Genomic DNA, 14,138 nt, shown 5'->3' with positions numbered 1-14,138 from the left:
CATTAATTTCGTCATCCCTTGTAATAAAAAAATAGGGATTTAAACCTCAGTTCTTTTTTTAGAATTCCAAAATAGCCCATAAGGAGATTTTCTTTCAGAGTTATATGTAGAACCTATAGTAAGTATTTAAATGTGAATCTTTAGGTGTCAACAGTGAATCAGAAGACATGACTTATTCATGTTACTGATGTTGTTAATTACTGGATATTTACAGGATCATGCTATCTTTGATTATAAGGTCAAAGATGCCAAAAATAATGTTGAAGTAAGCATTTCATTCTTTGGCCTTTCAAAGGCTAAGGTTAGGGTTAGTGAAGCAAAAGCTGGTTTTAGTTAAATAGTGAGGCTAAAGCCAAGCTTCCAAGTAAAGCTTGGTGCTTGCCTACTCAGTACTTTGTTATAGGCCAGCACTGAACTTCCCATAGAACTTCCCACGATGATGGCAGTATTCTTTATCTGTGTTGTTGGATATGGTCCAACTAGTCATGTGGTAAAATGACTACTGTAATTAAGGATCTGAATTGTTTAACTTAATTTAAACGTAAATGTAAACCAAATGTGGGCATCAGTTACTGTATTGGATATTGCAGTTATAGATAAATCAAAGAGTGATTTTGAAGATTTTTTTTTTTAGGATTTATTTATTCATGAGAGACCCAGAGAGAAAGGCAGAGACATAGGCAGAGGGAGAAGCAGGCTCCATGCAGGGAGTTTGATGTGGGACTCAATCCCAGGACCCCGAGACCACACCTTGAGCCAAAGGCAGACACTCAACCACTGAGCCACCCAGGTGTCCTTGAAAATTTTTTGTCATCTATACATCCAGTATGGGGCTTGAACTCACAACCCCGAGATCAAGTGTCACATGCTGTAATTACTGAGCCAGCCAGGCATCCCCAAAGAGTAATTTCTCTCTACGTGCACACCTATCCACACCCAGAGGAATCTCTGATAATGAAGAATTACGTTTTTAAGGATGGAAAGTCTACTTACATACCTACCTCACCCTTAAGGAGACAAAATAAAATAGTTCAACCCCCCCCTTCTCTTTTTCTTTCTTTCTTTTTGTAGCTCTCTCATTACCGTGAGCACTTGAACATTCAGGACCCTGAGAAACGAAAAGAATTTCTTAAGACCTGTGTTGGGTAAGTATGGGAGAGAAATGTTTTTAAGTATAATCTTACACAGACAACTGAGGAGACTAATTAAGGGTGGAGTGGATAGGCCGTTGAAGGGAAAGGCTAACAGTGGGTCATACAAACATCATTAAAGATGGTCTCATTCAGTGATTGCAGACATTTTCAATGATGGGTAGTAAATTGAGAAAAATAAAGGCAATCTAAAGAGTTTTTTTCTACAGTTAATTTAATTTGAAACACTGCCATTTGTTCTGGGATTTTTTCCCCCTCCCCTCTCTCCCTTTCTTTATGATTTTATATATTAAAAAGGTTGATAACACTTTACCTTCCATGTTCTTTTCAGTGGTTACTGATCCTCGAGACCCCAGACCACAAGAACCACTCACTCAGCATAGGTGTTCATCCACTATATAAGACACTGTAAAAAACAGCCCCACATACTGTTTTCCAGTGATGAGCACTCACTGCTCTTGGAAGTAGCTTGTTCTTTGTCAGACAACCTTCATTATTGTTAAATGCTTTGTTATATTGAGCTGAAACTTGCTTCCTTCTATCTTTCAAGACATGCAGAGCATCTACCCAGGAGGCCTTAATCCAAGTTCAATATTCACAGTTGCTTTAGTCATTCCTCATGGGACAGGAATTCTAGGATTCATATTTAGAAATTTGTCTTTGTCCGTGTAATCCTTAATTTTAACATTACCAAATACTGAGCTATGTCATAGTGGCCTGTGGTGAAAAAGAGAAAAGTTGGAATAGTGAGATAACTGAAACCTATTGCTGTTTCTCTTTATCTCTTCTAAAACTTGGCTATGGCTCACACTTAATCTGGGATAGTGTAACTGAGTTTCAGAAATCTTCCAGGAGTGACTGGAGTGCAGGACTAAGGCAGCACTTTTTAAAGGAGAGATCTGTGAACTGCAAGCCTAAAATCTGGCTTCGGTTCCTAGCTTTACATCTTGGTTTACCACGTATGAGTTTTAGGCAAGATACTGTTTGTCCCTCAACTTTTTCATGTGTAAATGTAGTGTTGAAGATGGAATCCTTGATATCTGTGTAGATGTCTGAGATCTTTAGCGATCTATCCATGTACCACCATGCCTGGTAATTTAATTTTACCTTATATCTCTGCAATAAGAAATGACTAACAAGGGACACCTGGGTGGCTCAGCAGTTGAGCTTCTGCCTTTGGCCCAGGGCGTGATCCCAGAGTCTTGGGATTGAGTCCCACATCAGGCTCCCTGCATGGAGCCTGCTTCTCCCTCTGCCTATGTCTCGGCCTGTCTCTCATGAATAAATAGATAAAAGCTTTAAGAAAAAGAAAGAAATAACCAACAAATGTAAGTATCCCTTATGTAGAGTTAAGCACTGACATTAAGCCAGGACAGGAACCACAGTGCTTCACTGTGGATGATGGGCAGTCAGCCAAGCTCATTCACTCACTAAGTGACGTGTTTGTCAAACATTCCAACTCCCACAGTGAGAGGATTCTAACTCATTCCTCAGTAAAACCACTGATTACTATATATATTTTGTGGACTTTCAGGATCCCTCTTTTTTTAAAAAAGATTTTATTTTAACTTTTTTAAAGATTTTCATTTATTTATTTGAGAGAGAGAGAGAGAGCAGAGAGCACAAGCAGGAAGTGGGGGGAGTGAGGGGTAGAGGGAGAAGCAGATACCCCACTGATCAGGGAGCCTGATGTGAGGCTCGATCCCAGGACCTTGGGATTATGACCTCGGCCAAAGGCAGACACCTAACTGCCTGAGCCACCCAGGTGCTCCAGATTTTATGTTGTTGTTTGTTTTTTTTAAGTAATCTCTACATCTGACATGGGACTGGAACTCACAGCCTTGAGATTAAGAGTTCCATGCTCTACCAACTAAGCCCGCCATGCCTCTCAGGATCCCTCTTGAATTGGCAAAACCTAAAATACAAAATCCCAGCCAAAGGTCTATTCTGTTTTCTGCTTTCTCTCTCTCTGCCTTTCAGGGATGCTGTAAAGGTACATTGGGATCAAATTTGTGAAGTGCCGTGAGCCTCTTATGCTTACAGTGGTGATTTGGTTTAGTTGGGTTTGTTTTCAGTAGAGAAAGAGGTACTAACCTTCTGGCTCTTTACCAGTTTGCCATTTTCAGCAGAAGATTCTGCACATATTCAAGACCATTATACCCTCCTGGAACGCCAGATCATTATTGAGGTTAGACTCCTTGTCTCTACATTTTCTGCTTCGATATCAGTGCTCAGTGCCATTCAGCATCTAGGAGACCTCTATGCTCTGCCGTATATGTCATTTCCTGTTAATTCTCTAAGAGTCTTTCATTTCCTCTTTATATGTTAGCACTTTTCCCTTCATTGTTCTCAGGCATCCTTTTTCTTCTCACTTGCAGTTAACCTGGAAGTGTGTTTTCTCTCCCTCCCAGAACTCTTGTTTCATCCTTACTTCTCCAGTTTTCCTCCATTCAACATGAATCTGTCATCATTTTACAGATTTTAAACTCCCCTAGTCTATCCTGGGCAGTTTCTTTTTCTCTTCTTTGCTTCTTCCCTAGGATAGGAAGCATGACCGCTGTAGTATTTAATGTTTCTCTCCTGCTTCTACTCTGCAGACATTGTTGTTTTTTTCATTTGGTTCACTCACTACAGGCAAATGATCGACATCTGGAATCAGCAGGACAGACTGAGATCTTTCGAAAGCACCCCCGCAAAGCTTCTATCCTCAACATGCCATTAGTGACAACGCTTTTCTACTCGTGCTTCTACCATTACACGGAGGCTGAGGTATAGGCAAAATGTGAAAGACCCCACACTCTCACTGCACAAGAGGGATATAGGTTGAAGCCAGTTATTTCAAGGTGCTCTTAACGATGGGTATGTATAGTTCTTGGGGAAGTCCACCTGGAAGCTTTCCTGGCCCTCAGAAAGGATGAGCCATCAGGGAAAAAGAGATTTAAAAGGGTTTGTGTGGCCTCTGGTGAGCTGGCATGCTGGCATTAGCACATTGTCTCCCCAATGCTGGTCCTGCAGAGTCCCTGCTCAAAGGTCCATAATTTCAAATGGATTCACATGGTATAAAGAAGAGCAGCAAGGTGCTAAGTGTTTGTGGGTACTTAAAAATTGTTTCGAAAAGGTTCAAGTTTTAATGATCATAGGTGGGAATGATTATAATGTGTGATCAATCTTGTGATAGATAAGCATAAAATTGAGAAATACACTGTATATATTAATCCAGTCTTGTTTGCCAAGTTGTGGTGATATCCAGTTAGACCTGGTGGAATTTGTCTCTTAAATTAACTTCTTGGGACGCCTGGGTGGCTCAGCGGTTGAGCATCTGCCTTCAGCTCAGGGCATGATCCCACAGTCCTGGGATCGAGTCCCTCATTGGGCTCCCTGCATGGAGCCTGCTTCTCCCTTTGCCTCTGCCTGTGTGTGTGTGTGTGTGTGTGTGTCTCATGAATAAATAAATAAAATATTTTTAAAAAATTAACTTCTGGGTTTAAGTGGCTACAGAGAAAAATATACAATGTCTAGGTAGTGGAAAGAAACTGTTAGGTTGGGGGCAGCCCCAGTGGCCCAGTGGTTTGGCGCCGCCTTCAGCCCGGGGTATGAGCCTGGAGACCCAGGATTGAGTCCCATGTCAGGCTCCCTGCATGGAGCCTGCTTCTCTCCCTCTCCCTCTGCCTGTCTCTCTCTCTCTCTCTCTGTCTGTTATGAATAAATAAATAAAATCTTTAATAAAAAAAAAATGTTAGGTTCGGTAGTATTTGGGAAAGTCAGTAACAGTAAAATTCCTTCTCCACCTTCATCCTAGGGGACGTTCAGCAGTCCAGTCAACCTGAAGAAGACATTTAAGGTAGATATAAATTGGTCAGTGTCTGGTAAAGTAGTATGAGAGTAACTACATGGAGTGGATGTTGCCTGATAACCCTGCATGGGAAGTCCCTTGATATTCAAGGTTGGAAATAGAAAGAATGAGGGCAGCCCAGGTAGCTCAGCAGTTTAGCGCTGCCTCTGGCCCGGGGCGTGATCCTGGAGACCTGGGATCAAGTCCCACGTCGGGCTCCCTGCATGGAGCCTGCTTCTCCCTCTGCCTGTGTCTCTGCACCCCCCTCTCTGTGTCTCTCATGAATAATAAAATATTTTTTAAAAAAAGAAATAGAAAAAATGAGTTTGTGGGAAGTGAGGGAAGACTAACTGAATGGCCTGCAGCAGTGCTGGGGGCTTGGGAGTGAAAAGGTTCTTGATGACTTGAGAAATTTGTGCATTTTAAGGGGCATAATCAACACCAGGGAATATTTTTGCTTGTCTTTTCCAGAATTCTCCCCTGAGGCATTTCTACTCCTCATTAATTCCCCTGGTCTCTGCTTTTTAGATTCCAGACAAACAGTATGTACTGACGGCCCTGGCTGCTCGCGCCAAGCTTCGAGCCTGGCATGATGTTGATGCCCTCTTTACCACGAAGGTGGGTGCCCTGGAACTGTTTGGTGCTACTGGGGGCCTTGGAGATAATCATCTTGTTACCCCATACCTCATGGGAATCTCACATTCTACTTACTGGTTTACATTTTTTCCTCCAACTTTTTGTTTTCCAAAATGTCAAACTGAAAGAAGAGTTGAAAGAAAAGTATGATAAACATACTAATAGTCTTAATTCATTGATTTATTAACATTTTTGCCATATTTGCTCTTTTTTCTTTTGCTGAACCATTTGAAAGTAAATTGCAGACATCATGATACTTCTCCGTAAGCAGTTATTTCATTTATAACCACAATATTATTATCATTTTCAGGATATTTAACATTAATATTGTAATATCATTGTATATATAGTCTGTATTCAAATCAGCTCTTAGAGCTTTTTGTTTATTTTTGTGTTTGTTTGCTGTCAGGATCTAATCAAGGATCTTGCATTGGTTGTCATGTCATATTTTAAATATCCTTTCTTCTATGAGTTTGATTTTTTTTTTTTTTTTTTTTTTTTTTTTTTTTTTTTTTTTAAAGATTTTATTTATTTATTCATGATAGTCACAGAGAGAGAGAGAGGCAGAGACACAGGCAGAGGGAGAAGCAGGCTCCATGCACCGGGAGCCCGATGTGGGATTCGATCCCGGGTCTCCAGGATCGCGCCCTGGGCCAAAGGCAGGCGCCAAACCGCTGCGCCACCCAGGGATCCCCTGAGTTTGATTTTTTTTTGTTTATACCCTTTGTTAGTTTTTTGTTGTTGTTGTTTGGGGTTTTGCTTTTTTTTAAATTTTATTTTTAAGTAATCTCCAAACCCAGTATGAGGCTTAAACCTACAACCCTGAGATTAAGAGTTGCAAGCTCTACCTACTGAACCCACCAGGTGCCCCTACCTGTTTTTTGGTGGTGGTGGTGGTGGTGGTGGTTGTTAATTATTTACTTAGCTACATTGACTACCAAAGCAATACATGTCTGTGTCAAAATCAAAAACACTATGTGAGAGCATAGTCAAATTACATGAATTTCCTTATTCATTGCCCACCTGCTCCTGTCTCAGTCCCTTCTGCAAGGCAAACACTCTTAAAAGTTCAATGGGTAGTTTTCCAGACTTTTCCTCATGATATACAAATATCCTTATGTAAATATAAACACATAGAAGATAGGATTTTTTCTACCCAGATTAAGTTGATACTATAAGTATTATAAAATAAATTACTTATTTCATCTAGCCATATTTCACAGACTTTTTTCTGCCTGTGGATCTAAGAACTTATTAGATCTGACTCTTTCTACCCTCTGACTCTTTCTACCCTCATAGTTTCTTGACTTTTCTGAAAAACTTATCTCAAAAAAAAAAAAAAAAACTTATCTCTCTTCACTTCTCAATCTTCCACCTCCCATCCATCCACACTCACCACCATGTTATTCTAGTCAGACCGTAAAACGAATGGCCACAAAGTGTGTTGAGTCTGTCTTGCCTAGCTTCTGCTGCCCCATCTTCCCTTTTCAGAACTGGCTGGGCTACACCAAGAAGAGAGCACCCATTGGATTCCATCGGGTTGTGGAAATTTTGCACAAGAATAGTGCCCCTGTCCAGGTAATAGCTCCTAAAGGGCATTGGGTACAGGATCCTCTAGGAGACCTACCTTTTAGACTCTTATTGGTCAGTGGTGGGAGACTTGACCTGCTCTGGTCTTAGCTGCAAGATAACAAAAAGGCTGTAGTTGACCTTGAGATAGAAAAGGCCAGAGAGGGAAGTTCTCCTCTGCCCTTTAGAAGTAATCCCAGACTGCCCCTCTTTGAGGAGCATCTACTGCGGTTAGCCTGTGTGAAGCACTGACATATTATTCAAATGATTGAAAAGGAGAGCTCATTGAGAAAGGACATCAAGGAACAATGAGCATAGCACTGGATCAGATCTAGAGCACATCTGTTGTTTGCCTGGGTATCTAGCTGTAGGGTAAGGTGGGAGTGGGCTCTTCCCATCTCTCCTGGGTGAGCTTGGAAGTACTGCATACAGTCCACCTCATTCCCATTGCAGAACTAGTCCTATGGTTGATCATGAGAATTGTAGACACGAGATAGGAAGCTTTTGCCTTAAGATTTTTGTTGTCTTCTTTTTAGAGCTCCTTGTTTTATGGGTCTGGGAGTCATTACTCAGAAGTATCTTTTCTCATAGATATTACAAGAGTATGTTAATCTGGTGGAAGATGTGGACACAAAGTTGAACTTAGCCACCAAGTTCAAATGCCATGATGTCGTCATTGATGTGAGTCCCTAAGAAATAAGAACCCTGAGTTAAACCCTTAATGGAGAGTGGGGGATTATGATATTCTCTGCCCTAGATCTTGAGGTACTTTCAATTTAGACTTAATAGACAAAATGATCTGGCAAGAATCAGTTTGGAGACCAGTTCTCTTGTATTATTTTCCCAGCCCTTTGACTGATAGCTCTTTGCTTTTATAAATATGTTGTACTCACAAAATTTATAGAACTGAATCCAGCCACATAAGCTCTGTAGATTTCTCTTCAGTAAGAAGTTCTGTAGGTGCTTTACCCCACTGTCATCCCACTATTACCTCTCAGCCTCTCCTTGAACCTTGACCCAATGTTGGAATGGCAGAAAGAAAAAGGCCCTCGTAGAGAAGGCTGATTGGTTTTATTGTGTCTGTTGGTGTACAGACTTGCCGGGACCTGAAGGATCGTCAGCAGTTGCTAGCGTACAGGAGTAAGGTGGATAAAGGATCTGCAGAGGAGGAGAAGATTGATGCCATTCTGAATAGTTCGGTGAGCAGCTACAGCTTACTCCTCCAGTAGTCCCAGGAGACAGTCCCCATACTCACAGTATCACCAAGTATATATTCCCAAGGCCTGCATTGGGTCACAGTTTGCTGAGTGTCATGGATACAAGGATCTTCTGTGGGCCTAAGGATCTAAAGCACTGCTTTGAACAGCAGAAATTACTCCTAAGATGTGTGATGATCTTGGGGTAATCCGGGAACCTTAGGCTGAGACTTCACATAGCATCCTGGTGATCATTAAACATAGCAGGTAGGAGGTACTAGTCCAGGGAGTATGGAAACAATGCTGCAGATTCATAATATCCAGGTGGTAGTTTTCTGGGGCCAGGTATGACCTACCTGTTGGAAATAAGTGGATAAAACAGACTTTAGCTATTTGAGCAACACACCTGGCTCACCTCTCAGAGCATGAAATTGCTGAGCTTTTTTTTAATACGGAGCTTAGCTCCCTGTTACATCTAAAGCTAGTAAGTCTTGGTCCTATGGAGGGCAGAACCAGAATAAATGCCATAAATCAGGCTTATAAGGTACAGAAAAGATGTTCTATTCATCTTTGAATAAGCAAATTCCCCCACATATTAGAAAAACATTTTTCAACTTCCCTCTCCATTCTTCTTATTCTTACTTTATCTAGCTGTTCTGTTTTATTGTATTCCCTTACCTCTCTGTAAGGGTTAGTAGAAACGGATATTTGTTCTTTTCCACAGCAAATTCGATGGAAGAATTAAGTGGCATTAGCTACCCTGAAACCTGCCTCATTTCTTCCTTTCCTGTCTGTGAAAGTAGAGAGTGTCTTCATTGGGAGTTACAGTACCACACATCGCTTGGACCCATCAGCAACAGGCAGTGCCTACTACTCTAAGGGCAGAAACCAGCGCCTGGGCACAGACAGCTTCAGACTGACCTAAGGAACGTCATCAAGAGGGCCAAGATCTAAAGCTTTGACTCATGAGGAAGATTCTCTCCACCTGGTGCTCACATGAAGGTGGGAATAATTTCTAGATTGGGCCCATATTGGGCAAGATCTCTCTTGGTCTGGGAAAAATGACTGCTCAAGAAAGGAAGTTACCTAGACTAAGAGGTCAGGTGTCATAGAGTGGCCACTCCATTCCTCTCAGCTAATTATGACCCTGGACTTGGTGCTGGACTTTGGCAGTTCTGCTCTGAAGTCAGAATAGAACCAAAATGGCTCTCTCCCAAGGGACCTCAGGAAGGGATGCCAGTATAGCGGAGACCTGTTGGAGGTGCCTTCACCCCAGACTGCAGAGTCCTCCATGTAATGACAGAGATTGCCCAGACGTTTGTGTTTCTTTAACCACTGTCCCTCTGCTGCCCTAGTCTAGCCTCTACTGAGACTTGTGTTTCGTCTCTCACCTACACATCGAGATGGCCTGGTGCGGGAGATAAGGACCTCCCCATTATCTTTTCCTCTACTTCTCCTACCCAGACCCATAAACTTTTATGAAGCTCAAATTCAGCAGTGCTGGAGTGCTCTTCCCTTACACACAAATCTCATTTCACTAGGAGCTTCCAGAAGGTTCACCAGGGCTAAACTCAACAGCATTTCAGACAGGATATTAAGATGGAAGTTTTCATTTCACACTTGGTTTTTAATAGGATCTTCTGTAGTGCTAGCCTCCTGCCCTTTACCAATATTAGCCTCTCTTCTATGACTGAACTGGGTTTTCCTGACATGCCTAGATTCATAATAAAGCCTTTTCCTTCTTGGTGCCTTCTCTTTCCCTCCTAGTTGTTTTGTGAAGAACAATGAAATAATTGCCCTGTCTCTTGGGACCACTGCAAATCTGCCTCAGTGACTGCATTCAGTAGTCTGTCAACATAAGTCATGGAGTAACGGTGTTTATGGCAAAGTATGGCTGTGCGGTTAACAGGGAGCACTGAGCTGGGAGACAAAAAACCTGGCCTCTTGTCCTAGCTCTACTGTTGATAAGCTGTGTGATGTTGGGTGAATCCCTCTCTTCCTGGACTCACTATCTTAACCTGTCATAGGAGGGTATGTTTCTCTGAGAGCTTGTAGAATTTTACACTCCTGTGGATGAATGAAGTGGTAGATGAAAAGATGTATAGAGGCCTATAGCATGCTTTAAGGCATGTGGTTCTCGACTGGGGACAGTTTTGCCCCCAGGAGACCCCTGTCAAAATCTGGAGACACTTTGCTGCTACAACCAGTGGGTTCTACTAGTATCTGGTGAGTAGAAACAAGGAATGCTGCTAAACATCCTACAATGTAGGACAGCCCCCTCCAACAAAGAATTATCCTGTCGAGAATGTCATTAATGCAAATGCCGAGAAACTCTGCTTTAAGGTGATCAGACTTCATCTCTTACTCCTCCACTTTGCAATTCCAGATACCTTCATAATTGTTCCTTCCTTAAGCATCCCTCTGGCTGTTGAAGAAACAGGAGTTTAATTTGCTAAATTGTGCTTAAGTTATTGGCTGATCGTCCAGCAAACCATGGTGATTTTATTAGTGGATCAGGGTTCACTCAGAGAAGCAGAATCACTAGGAGTATGTCATCTGTCTATATGTGGAATTCATTACATGGATTTGCCCTTACTCAAGTATAGCTGTTTGTTAAACAGTCTCTGGAAGTTTGTCTTCATAACTGGTGGTAGAGCTCCCTATCCGCAGGGTGGGCGGTGGGGAAGGAAAGATAGATAAAATGTGAGGGAAAGCAAGGACAAGATGGAGCCCAGGAGGATGGAGAGGAGCCCATGTCAGTTCTCACTACCCTCAATGTCAAGGAAGTGGGTGTCCTGAAGGCAAAGCTAGCTGGTGGCCTTTGTCAAGGAACTGAACACAAACCTGGCCCAGGAGTGTGAGAAGCTGTAGGAGGATCCAGGGGAAGTTGTAGCGATTGTAGGTCCAACTGCTGCTGCACACCAACAGGGTCACTAGCAGACAGAGTACCTGCCCTGACCTTGCAAGCATCAACACAAACTGGATGCTGCTTCAATTCAGACTTCCAAGTCTTGCACAAAGTCTCTATGGCACACCCTGACTGGAAACATTCAGGGAAGAGTGTTCTGGAAAATGTAGTTCAGCCTAGCCAACTTGACATGTTACAAAGCTACAACCACTGGATCTGCATTTTTGAGAATATATTAGTGAAGGATGGGCCTAGAGTCCACACCTGTACAGGTTAACCAGTGCTGCATGGTCGTGCTGAGCAGGGAGGTTTTGAACTTCTCTTTTCTTCAGAACAATAACATCACATGCAACATTAGGATTACCTACTGAATGTTGTGATCAAAGGAAGTGTTTTCTCAGATTTGATAAGAACTTCCATGCTCTTTACTTCAAGTGCTAAGATTGAGAGTGACATAAGAGCCCTCCTTTGATGGTCAACTAATCTTTGACAAAGCCGGAAAATATCCAACAGGAGAAAGAAAGTCTCTTCAACAAATAGTATTGGGAAAACTGGACAGTGACGTGCAGAAGAATGAAACTGAGCCACTTTCTAATACCATACACAAAAATAAATTCAAAATGGATGAACGACCTAAATGTAAGACAGGAAACCATCAAAATCCTAGAGGAGAAAACGGGCAGCAACCTCTTTGACCTTGGCCACAGCAAGATGTGACTAGGCATATCTCTGGAGGCAAGGGAAACAAGCAAAAATGAACTATTGGGACTTCATCAAGAGAAAACGCTTCTGCACAGCAAAGGAAACTAAATCAAAAGGCAACCAGTGGAATAAGAAGATATCTGCAAATGACATATTGGATAACAGGTTAGTATCCTAAATCTATAAAGAACTTATCAAACTCAACACCCAAAAAACAATCCAGTTAAGAAATGAGCAGAAGACATGAATAGACCTCTTTCCAAAGAAGACATCCAGATGGCTATCAGACACATGAAAATATGCTCAATGTCATTCATCAGGGGAATACAAATCAAAACCACAATGAGATACCACCTTACACCTGTCAGAATGCCTAAAATTAACAACTGAGGAAGCAACAGGTGTTGGCAAGGATGTGGAGAAACGGGAACCTTTGTGCACTGTTGGTGGAAATGCAAACTGGTGCAGCCACTCTGGAACACACTATGGAGATTACCCAGAAAGTTAAAAATAGAACTAACCTATGACCCAGCAATTATACTACCAGATATTTATCCAGAGGGTTAGAAATGCTCATTTGAGGGGGCACATGCACCCTAATGTTTATGGCAGCAGTATCAACAGTAGCCAAATTATAGAAAGAACCCAAATGTCCATCAGCTGATGAATGGATAAAGAAGAAGGTGTGCATATATAATGGAATATTACTCTATGATCAAAAAGAATGAAATCTTGCCATTTGCAACAACATGGGTAGAACCTAGAATGTATTATACTTAGATAAGTCAGAGAAAGACAAATGATTTCACTCATATATGGAATTTAAGAAACAGAACAGATGAACATAGGGGAAGGGAAGGAAAAATAAGAAAAATGGAGAGAGACAAACTATAAAAGACCTTTACTATAGGGAACAAGCTGAGGGTTGCTGGAGGGGAGGTAGGTGGAGGATGGACTAAATGGATGATGGGCATTAAGGAGGGCACTTGTTGGGATGAGCACTGGGTTTATATGTGGGTGATGAATCACTGGATTCTGCTCCTGAAACCAGTGCTGCCCTGTATGTTAGCTAATTTGAATTTAAGTTAAAGATAAAATTAAAAACAGCCCTGCTATGAAAGGGATTAGAGAAGCCAGAGACATGAAATGTTGCGTATTATATGGTTCCGTGTACGTGGAACATCCAGAAAAGGTAAATCCACAGAGACAGAGACAAAAAGCAGATTTGTGGCGCCAAAGGCTGAGGAGGGTGGTGGGCAAGTGGGGAGTGACTGCTTAATGCATATGGGGTTTCCTTTGGTCAGGAAGATAAAAATGTTTTAGAGATAGAAGTCGTGGATATGAGTGTATTGTGAATGTACTGAATTGTTCACTTCTAAATGGCTAAGTTATGTGAGTTTGACCTCACCTCATTTCTTTTTTTTTTTAATTTAAAAAGTGGATTAGAGTGTTGCCTCGCTGGCTCAGTCCATAGAGTGACTCTTGATCTCAGGGTCCTGAGTTTGAGCCCCATGTGGAGTGTAGAGATTACTTTCCAAAAAGGTAGATTTCAGTAGTTTTGATTTCTGTTACCAATTTTGCCATTGCTATAATAAAATAAAGTTCTGAATATCACTGATTCTTTCCCCGACTTTATTGAGTTATAATTGTATAAAATTAAAAGTGAAATAAAAATTGTATATATTTAAGGTGTATAACATGATTTGATATATATTGTGAAATGATTACCACAGTTAATTAACATGTCTGTCATGTCACACAGTTACCTTTTATGTGTGTATGTGGTGAGTACATCTCTTAGCAAATTACAGGTATATCGTATAATTAACTATCATCACTATGGTATACATTACATCTCCAGAACTTATCTTATTCATTGTTGTCTTGAATTCAAAAAGAAGTAGTTTGGAAAATAACTCCTTAAGTAGTGCCGAGATCTCTATGATATTATAGTCTGGGAAAAATCTAGAAGCCCAGAACCTTCTGTTAGGAAAAGGAGGATCTCATACATCCCTGTTTGTAGTCCTCCTAGAAGTAGTGGAAAGGGGCACCTAAGTAGCTCAGTTGATTGAATGTCTGACTCTTGATTTCGGCTCAGGTCATGATCTCAGGGTTGTGAGATCAAGCCCCGGGTCAGGCTCTAC

The 14,138-nt window shown here is 41.5% G+C and overlaps 2 protein-coding genes across 4 annotated transcripts in view; one reads left to right on the top strand and one right to left on the bottom strand.

Annotated features, from left to right (window-relative positions):
- VIPAS39 (VPS33B interacting protein, apical-basolateral polarity regulator, spe-39 homolog) overlaps positions 1-14,138 on the top strand; it is a 32,813-nt gene that overhangs the window by 15,044 nt on the left and 3,631 nt on the right. For 2 of the 3 annotated variants that reach the window (XM_025442476.3, XM_025442477.3), the window contains 9 exons: positions 1,072-1,145; positions 3,264-3,339; positions 3,786-3,920; positions 4,951-4,992; positions 5,512-5,601; positions 7,111-7,197; positions 7,780-7,869; positions 8,283-8,387; positions 9,109-13,691. In XM_025442476.3, coding sequence (XP_025298261.1) covers positions 1,072-1,145; positions 3,264-3,339; positions 3,786-3,920; positions 4,951-4,992; positions 5,512-5,601; positions 7,111-7,197; positions 7,780-7,869; positions 8,283-8,387; positions 9,109-9,129 — 720 coding nt within the window. In that variant the 3' untranslated portion in view covers positions 9,130-13,691. Of the gene's footprint in view, positions 1-1,071; positions 1,146-3,263; positions 3,340-3,785; positions 3,921-4,950; positions 4,993-5,511; positions 5,602-7,110; positions 7,198-7,779; positions 7,870-8,282; positions 8,388-9,108; positions 13,692-14,138 lie in introns of those variants that run through there. The other variant, XR_004817882.2, reaches the window with a different exon arrangement.
- The window catches only part of SAMD15 (sterile alpha motif domain containing 15), a 52,847-nt gene continuing 46,949 nt past the window's right edge, over positions 8,241-14,138 (bottom strand). The window contains exon 4 of the transcript XR_007412440.1: positions 8,241-8,740. The gene's annotated coding sequence lies outside the window, so the exon portion shown is untranslated. The remainder of the gene's footprint in view (positions 8,741-14,138) is intronic.

This window comes from Canis lupus, chromosome 8 (genome assembly GCF_003254725.2).
Source record: "Canis lupus dingo isolate Sandy chromosome 8, ASM325472v2, whole genome shotgun sequence".
Classification (NCBI taxonomy): Eukaryota; Metazoa; Chordata; class Mammalia; order Carnivora; family Canidae; genus Canis; species Canis lupus.
Note: the sequence above shows the minus strand (reverse complement) of the source record. Positions and strands in the feature narration are given on the sequence as shown.